The sequence below is a fragment of the Chenopodium album genome, chromosome 8, assembly GCF_948465745.1.
Source record: "Chenopodium album chromosome 8, dcCheAlbu1.1, whole genome shotgun sequence".
NCBI lineage: Eukaryota > Viridiplantae > Streptophyta > Magnoliopsida > Caryophyllales > Amaranthaceae > Chenopodium > Chenopodium album.
Window position 1 is genome coordinate 26,405,589 of NC_137841.1, and position 9,605 is coordinate 26,415,193.

At 36.7% G+C, this 9,605-nt stretch overlaps 1 protein-coding gene across 1 annotated transcript; it reads left to right on the forward strand.

Annotated features, from left to right (window-relative positions):
• Positions 1-573, forward strand: LOC145642860 (protein FAR1-RELATED SEQUENCE 5-like). The gene has a single exon (XM_081694022.1). The coding sequence runs from the start codon at positions 1-3 to the stop codon at positions 571-573; it is 573 nt and encodes a 190-aa protein (XP_081550148.1).
• The last annotated feature ends 9,032 nt before the right edge of the window (positions 574-9,605 follow it).

Here is a 9,605-nt window from a genome sequence, read left to right on the forward strand (position 1 = left end):
ATGAATGGGGGTAAATCTAAAAGGTTGAAAGAAACAAGAGAAGGGTGTGGTGCCAAAATCAAAATCAAGCGAACGGAAGAGGGTAAATATGAGATTAAGGAGTTTGTTGAGCACCATACCCATGCACTCGCAACTCCTACAAAGAGACACCTTTTGAGATCGGCAAGAAAGGTTAATTCTATGCATAAGGCTGTTTTATTCACATGTAGTCGAGCCAATATAGGACCTGCCAAAGCATATCAGTTGATTAAACATCAAGTTGGAGGATATGATAAAGTTGGATGTACGCAAAAAGACCTTCAAAATTATCAAACAGGACTTAAAATTATGATCAGTGATTATGATGCACAGATGTTTAAAGAGAATTTTGAAAGAAAAAAAGAACTTGATCCTTCTTATTATTTTGCATATGAGGTAGATGATGAACATCGGTTAAAGTATTTTTTCTGGGCTGATGGCATTGGGAGAAAAAATTATGTCACTTTCGGTGATATTGTCTCTTTTGATACGACATATGGAACAAATAAATACTCAATGATATTTGCTCCATTTACCGGAAGAAATCATCATTGACAATGCATTACATTTGGTGCTGCATTTTTGTGTGATGAGAAAACTGAATCCTTTACTTGGTTGTTTGAGAAGTTCTTAGAAGCAATGGGTGGTCATAAACCTAGATGCATAATCACCGATCAAGATCCAGCAATGAAAGCTGCAATAAAAAATATATTTGATACCTCTTCTCATCGAATTTGCATGTGGCATATTTTTAAAAAAGTTTCTGAGAAGGTAGGTGGAAGTCTTAATAGTAACGAGGATTTTCAAGATAAATTTAAATCATGTGTGTGGCAATAAGAGACTCCAGAGGAATTTGAGCATAGTTGGACACAAGTTGTTAATGAGTTTGAGCTCACAAAAAACGAGTGGTTCTCTTCTATGTACGAGATACGACACTCATGGATACCTGCATACTTCAAAGACTTGTTCTTGGCTGGTTTATTTAGAACTTCTATTTCTGAAAGTGAAAATTCAGTATTTGGTAGTCTTACAGATAAGTGGCTCAATTTGGTTGAATTATGCATATATATATTGATGTCTTGATTATGCATGTTAGCTTTCGATTCTGAAAGCCCCTTTCGATTAAAAATAGAATTCTGACTTTAATAACGTTGATTGTTACTTAGTTTAAACTAATTAAATTATTATTTTGTATAGAGAAAGCAAGCATGAACATGATTATGGTGGAAGGAAAAGAATGTGTGGAATATTTCCCATGGATTACAGTACTGTTTGCGATCATGATAAAGTACTTGATGCTCCTTGTAAAGATGAGTGTTACAAGAGACATGGAGTTACTGCTTCTGTGCAATGTTTTATACCAATTGAACCACCCGTTATTTGGTGTGAGTAGCGATTATCCATGTTAATTAGTACTCCGTATGAATTTTGATCTTTAAACTTAAGAGAAATAATTTTATTATATGAACGCAACATTATAAAGGTTTTAATGCAAAAACCGAGTCCCCTCATAATTGTCATATGATTCAATGAAGGGACTGAGTTTTTTCTGCATTTAATTAGCTAAGGTACAATGTTTTTTTCCGGTGGGTTTATGTTGGGTTAAGTCACCGATTTCTTAACTTGAGTACCTAAAAGGTGAAAAAAAAAACATAGAGTACCCAAAAAGTGAAAAATACAAAAAGATAGTACCCAGTTTTATACTCAACTCTTGTTAATGCTGAAGTTTTTTTATTCTTCTGAACATATAGAAATATATTGGTTTGAAGTGATTGTACCTTCCTCCGGTGAACACAACTTGGCAATGTAGTATCTTCCCTTTTATTGACAATGTAATGTTAAATAACATTGTCAATAAAGATTAAGAGGCATAACATTTCAATAAAGATTAAGAGGACATTTGGTTGGTTGGTTGGGCATATTGATCAAAGGGTAAGAGAATCAACTATCCTTGTTCCCTTTGATGTTGTTTGTTTGGCCTTTTTTCTCATTCCCTTTACCCCTCCCTATTCCCCCAAAGTCTTCCAAGTTGATTCCCTACCCCATTAAGATTTTTCATTCCCTTTCCTTAACCACTATCTTCACCACCATACCACCACACCCATCTACCTTATCCATATCCCCACCACTAAACCACCCAGCTACCTCCCCCCACCCCTACAACAACTCCCCCCCCCCCCACCCTTGCCCTTCCCAATGAACCACCTTCTCCTTCCTAAATCCCCCTCCCCCCATCCCCCATCGAAAAAACCTAATGAACCCTCCCCCCATCTCTAAAAAAACCCCAAACTTCCCCTCCCCCCACCCTTGAAATCCTAGCATAAGGGTTTTATTCAAGAAGGGGGGGGGGGGGGGTTGGGGTTCCAAGGTTTTGGGGAGGGGAAGGGGGAAGGAGGAAGGGGGATTCGAGAAGGAGGGGGGGTTGAGGTTCCAAGGTTTTGGGGAGGGGAAGGGGGATTCGAGAAGGAGAAGATGGTTTGGGGAAAGGGGAGGGCGGCAGGGGTCGATGTGTGTATGTGTGTGGGGGGGGGGTGGTGAAGTGTCGTGGCTTGGTGGTTCGATTTCCATAGAGTAAGAGGAAAGAGAAGTAGATTGGTATTTGGATGGGTTTTTGGTGGTTGTGATTTCTTTTCTTGTTTAAAACAAACATCGTAAATCAAAAGGAGTTGCATTATATTTTCTCCTTTCCCGTTGTTTAATTTATTTCCATTCTCCTAGAAAAAACCAAACGTCCCCTAACTGTATTTGAGTAGGAAAGATTTGAACTTACCCGATAATCCATAGAAGCAAGAGTCTTGATCATAGCCTGACCAGTAGCAAATCACTACCAATTCTTGAATCGAATCGATTTGATTCAAAAAGTGATCCAAGTGTGGTGGAGAACTGAGATGAACATTTGAAATCACCTAACATAAGCCCGATCCAATACACTTAACTAGCGTGCTTACCGAGAGATTGTTATACACACTTGTGTGCACGGTGCACCCATGAGTATTTTGGTTTCATTTTGTTGATGTTTTTTTTTTTATTTATTTAATCATCAAATGAAGAACAAAAACTAACCTTTGGATAGTTGGGTGCCCAGTGCACCCGGGTGTAAAAAATAAATTCAGTGTTTACTAGTATTACCACCTCAGTTTTCCGTAGTTATTTCTCTATCCTTGAGTAAATAAGTAAAATTTACGATCTTTTCAAAAATAAATATTAATGAACGGAGGAGTATTAGTGTAGACACCCATTTGTGTCTCCCCAAAACCAAACCCAGTGATGAGTACCTTTCACGTCGAATCATAATCGAATGAAACGAAAGTGTGGAAAGGTCTAGTGTTGCGGAAAGTTTTTATTTCTTTTCTCTTCTCTCTGTTTTTGAAAACTTATTTTAAGAAAACAGCCAATCCAGTTTGGTTGGTCCATGATATGGGACCAATAGTAGTGTAGTTGGATGGGGCTTGCAAAGACCTTTCCAACGACATATTATAAGCCCAATTCCGATGAATATTGAGGAAGTTATGGCCAATTTACTAAACTGGGCCCGGTTTGAGCTTTATGTACGGCCCAATGATCTAGGGGAGGGCCTAATATGATTTATCATTCCTAATGCAATTAGGAATGGTTTTAGTCTTCTAGATTCTTCTAGAAGGTTCTTTTCATTCCTAATTCAATTAGCATTGATAAATTGACTTTTGTTGACTTTTCAGAGTTTTAATCAAAATCAAATAACATTTTCGAGGAAATTATATTATTTTATCCTCCAGTACGGTAAACTTATCGGATTTTCGAAAACGTGTTGGTATCAGGCTTAGCGCCTAACCCCAGGCCTTGGCGCCTGGAACCAGGCCTGGCGCCTGGCGCTAGTGCTGGTGCTTGGCGCCAGCTAGCCAGGGTTGGCGCCAGCTCTGTTTCCTGAGCGTCAGACTCTGTTTTGTTAAATTATCTTTTTTGGCTGATTTTCTCTATAAATATCATATTAAAAACTCCGTTTTCATTCACTTATTCTCACTAATCATTAACCAATTATCATCATCTACATTCATTCACGAATTCTCCTCATTCGCAAGTTTTTATCAACAATCATTAATTCTTTAGCATTCTCTAAATCATTCATCTCTCTTAAACATTCAATTCTTTCCTTTGCTTTTCATACAAAATTCCGCATTCACAAGATCTAGAAACACCTAGCCATATTCGAAGTTGCCTTCACCTTAGACGTGAAAGGTTTAATTTCTGATGGTTTGGTCCCAAATCTCTCTTTCAATTATTTAATTTAATTGTTATTTATTATTTTCCTTGAAGTTACTAACGTGTGTATTTTGTTATTAGAAAGAGGTACGAGGTATCAAAGTAAGTACTTTAATTGATTTATTGATATTATGATGTAGAAATCATGTTTACATTGTTCTTGTGATATTCCTAGTATCATGTCTAGGGTAATTTTAATATTAAATATGATTGTTATGATGTTTTCTATGTTCTTCCTAATATTTACGATTGTTAGTATCATGTTAGGGCTAAAGATTTGATTTTTATTGCTTAGTGACATGCTAGGATTTGTTATTAATCTTGTTAGTATCATGCCTAGGATCTTGCTATTGTTATGCTTTAATGTTAACATGAACATGATTATGATTATAATTGTTATGATGATCATGAATATTATTATTATTATTATTATTATTATTATTATTATTATTATTATTATTATTATTATTATTATTATTATTATTATTATTATTATTATTATTATTATTATTATTATTATTATTATTTTGATGATTATTTTATTTATTATGATTATTATTTATCATGTTGCTTTATTTTATTTATTGCTTGATCACATCCTTTATGCATGTTTAAAGGGAATTTGGTACTTGTCATCACGCTTAATAAGATATTTAATAATCTTGTTTAGGGTTAATTTGATTATAATTCAAGTGATCACCAATAATAGATTTATTTGTGCATTAATATTCAACCAACATAGATAAACAGGTTTAGGGTAAACCTATTGATTGCATGTTAGTTAGAAAGCGCACATGAATACGATCAGAATAAAGTAGAGACCTATTACTAGGGTAGGTTCAATTTCTTTTAGGTTGGATTTGTACCTTCATCCCCGAACCCTGTTTGGTTCAAGACCTTATGGAGTTGACGATCTCCTGGATCGTTAAGGGGTGTAACCTTCACCCTGTGAACAGTTTACAAGTTCCTAAAACTTGTTGGCGACTCTTTTGCTCTATCTTCTTTCCCTTTGGACGCCACCGTACTTTAGTGTATGATCACAGTGGGGTTCAAGCTAGTGGGATTTTAAAGGCTTGAAATTATTCTCTACAATTAGGTAAGGTAATTACAAAACTACGTTATCGCCCATGAAAATAAAAAAAAAAATCGATTAAAAAAGAAAGAAAAATTATTGGAAATAATATGACTATTGACCGGTCTTCCAAAAAAAAAAAAAATCAAGGGCGGAACCAAGGGGAGCTAGGGTGGGCCTTGGCCTCCCCCTTGGTTTTAGTTATTTATTTATTAAATGTATCACTTAATTATAGAAGTTGTAATGTAGCTAAGCTGGTTTTGGGTGAAAATTTAATTTATATTTAACGAAAGGGAAATTTGGTCGTTGGACGAACACCTTAGAGTCAAACTACCTAACTAACCACTAAGCTAAGCATAATGGTAAGTAAGGGGTCATTCTTCCACAGGGATTAAAGGAAATCATCGATAAGTGTTAATCGTAATAAGCTAGGTCGAATCAAGGATTAGAATAAAAAGTTTGTGAATAAACTAATTTAGACTAAAGAGATTACAAAGGGAAAGAGGGGAGACAGGATTGGACACCTACCAAGCCAATGAATCAACAAATTGGGCAAAATACGAACATACTATGGGCGATAGAATGTGAATTCAATATTGACTTCTCTCGAAGGCACAAAACTTTGAATTTCCTAAACCAAATTTAACTACCAAGATAGGTAAACAAAATTTCAACAATTGGATGAGGGTTTCTAACTTGATTTATCTTTCGATCTTTTGATAAATAATTAAGCACAAATAATAAGGATTTCTCGCTTAATTACCACAACTAATGCAACCACGTCGTTGAAACAAATAAATCGTAACCTAGCTATAGGTATTTCATTTAATAGCACAAGAGAAGGTTCACAACCAAACTCCATTTCTCAATGTAAGTATTAGAGCAAATACATAAGCATAAAGCGGCCACCAAAACACACATGCAATTAGCCAACTCATGAGTAATCAATAATCAACCCACATTAAACATGCAAGTACCTAAATTTAATCAACTTATGACTTAATTGGTTAGGGCTTCAACCATATCCTAGCTAAGTAACTACTCCATTTATTTAAAATGAACAAAGAGATTAACAACTACTTCCTCTGTTTTTTATTACTTGACCTACTCCATTTAGGCACAATTATCAAGGAAAAATTGAAAAGAAAGCTAAAAGACTATATTACCCTTACCCATTACCCCTGCTCACTAACCCATTACTCTTACCTTTCCCGTCACTGTCACACATCTCACCATTACAACCTCCACAACAACCTCCACTACAAGTATACATCCTCCACCACAACGCAACAACCACCGTTTTTTCAATTCGACCACCACCGCAACAATTACTACCATAGAATTAATAAATGAGGATAGAGAAAATACCACCGAATTCGACCACTCCAACAACCACCACCGTCCTTGAGCAGATTTTTCAGAAATTGAAAGCTTGGTGGTCAAATTTGGCTACGGTGGTCTCAGATCTAGAATTGCTGGCTAAATTCGACCACCGTGGTTTCGATTTTGGTGAATTTTAAGCCTTTATACAAATTAAGGCGGTGACGGTGCGACGGTGGGTAAAGACGTGGAGGTAAGGAGAGGAGTGTGGAGACCATCGATGGTGAAGAGGGATATAAGGGTGATAATTGATGTTGCGGTGGTGTTTCAAAAATATGGTTAGGGTGGTGGAGATGGGTGGCTGCCAATCTGCCATGGTTAACTTGGAGGAGGGAGAGAGGATATGGTGGTTAACTATGAAGAACTAAGGGGTTGAGTGAATGTCCGACTAAGGTGAGAAAGGAGGGGGTAAGGTAACAAAGGGATAGTGGTTTCAATTATGTTGAAATTGTGAGGGCAAATAAGTAAAAGTGTAGTGTTAAATTTGTCAAAAAAAGGAAACATGACAAGTAAAAAGAAACTTCCCAAAAAGGAATACAGGTCAAGTAATAAAGAACGGAGGAAGTAATTAATAGGATGATACTATAAGGGAAAAGAAAGCATAAAGAATCTAAATAAAGCAAATAAAAGAGTAAAGAGAGTGAGTGAGAAATGCTAGGGGAGGGGAGGGGAGGGAAAGGGGGGGGGGAGGGGGGGTTTCTCAAATTGGTAACCTATTTAACAATAAAAATGTGATATAAGTCTAAAATTGATTGGTTAGAACTTCTAATTTTAGTATTCACAATTTACTTTTTTTTAGTAGATTTTAATTTTTAATCTTTAAAAAAAATTAAATAAAATTCCTTCCAACTCGTCAGCCCCTCCCCCCAACCATCCTAATCATCTCACAACCTCATTTCTAGGCAAAAAGGGGGAGATATGTGGGCACTGGTTTACTGTCTATAGTTTTGCTAGGTTTGTATCGAGGGTATTGGGTAGGGGGTGCTTGTTACAGTGGGGCATAGATGATGAGTGAAGGTGAAGTGAGGTGCGTGTGGGGGTGATTGTTGTTGCAATAGCTGCAAGGTGAGGTGAAGAGTGAGGCTAAGGTGTTTGTTGTTGTAAGCATGGTGTTGGGAAGGTCGAGGTGGCGGGTGTTATTTAGTGGGTTCAAAGAGGAGAGATAATGAGGTTGATGGTGAACGATCACCAGTAATTGTTGGACGATTTGGTAACGATGGTGGCCGAAAAGAGGGTTGAGGGCTAACGGGGTGGTGAGTGGCGGGGATTTATTTTTGTAAAAAATCAAAATAAAAAAATCAAATTATTAAAAATTATATTAAAAAAAACAAAACAAAACAAAACCATCACATTGCAACCTCTTATGCCAATCTTCAATGTGCAAGTTAGTATCTCGGTTGAAATATTAAGGGTCTGTTCTTATTGACTGAAATGAGCTGAACTCAAATGAACTTATTAGAGCTAAACTGAACTGAACTGAACTGAAATGAATATTTTATAAGGGAAGGAAATTAGGAGCTGAATTGAACTAAACTGAACTTATTAGAGCTGAAATGAACTTAACTGAAAATAATTGTATGAGAACAGGCCTTAAGAACATTTAATATATATTTTTGACCACGTTATCTATGGAATGAATAATAAACGCATAGTTTTCGTTCCACCATTAGTAGGGGTCGTTTGGTTGGATCATTTACAGTGGATTAGAATGGAGTTAGAATATATTCCATCAACTTTTTTGTTTGGTTGAGTTTTTTAGTAATAGAATTTCATATACTCAAGGGATTCTAAACCCCCCCCCCCAATACCTATGGAATCCCATATCCACCTCTGTCCTTAAAATTCACAACCCATTCTGTTAATGAAGTATAGAATTCATTCCAACAATGAAACCAAACAATTTTGGAGTAGTATGAGTTTTAGAATATATACTTCTCTAGTGTGAGGTTCCATACAAATCCATTCTAATTTGATGAACCAAACATTCAATGCTAAATGGTTTTTAAAATAAAACAATAAAGCTTATGATTATATGTCTTCTTCTTAAAATATTTAGGAAAATTGTAAGAAACCACCTTTTATAACAATCTTTTTGTGAAAAAACACCTTATAAAAATTTTCTTGTAAAAGCACACTTAAAACAGATTTTTTTTTTTACAAGATAACACCTAGGCCGGTTTCAGGGCATTAACCCTGTTTTCCGGTGTTGACCCTCACCTAGCCAACCACTAGCATAGCTAACCCCAGCCGCCGACATCACCACCTAGCCACCACTAGAAGCACCTCTCAACCGCCGACATCACCACCCATCAACATAGCTGCCGTCACCGTCCACCCAAATCACTTTAAACCCGCCCGCAAAAATTCTCACTCGCCTCCAAAACCACCCACGTCCCACCAAAAACCACCCAAATTCACCTGGAAAAGTGTACCCTCCCCCCAACAACCAATAGAGTGGAGAACAAATTAAAGGATAGGTAGCAGCCCCCTCCCCCCCCCCCCCCCCTCTTTTTTTCCCCAATTAGACAAAATTAACAACAAAAGAATCAATTTTATCAACTTTAACAACTTACCTACCTCAAAATTAGATTAATTGAGGTTGTTCTTTGCAGCAATTTTGAGCAAAATAATGGAGTTTTCCCCTTCAATTGAAAATATTCAAGGGTTGCTTGAAGAATAGATGACAAAGAAAGTCTAATTGGAGGGGGAAAAGGATAAAAAAATTAAAGAAAGAAAAGGGATTCTTTCGGTGGGTTTAGAGTGATTTGGGTAGGCGGTGATAGCAGATACGTTGATGAGTGGTGGTGTCGGCGGCTAAGATGTGGTTCTAGTGGTGGTGTCGACGGCAGGGATTGGTTAGGCAATGGTGTTGGTGGTTTTGAGGAGGGAGAGGTTG

Excerpts from the sequence above, each read along its gene's own strand:
- LOC145642860 (XM_081694022.1), top strand. The coding sequence starts at position 1 with ATGAATGGGGGTAAATCTAAAAGGTTGAAAGAAACAAGAGAAGGGTGT.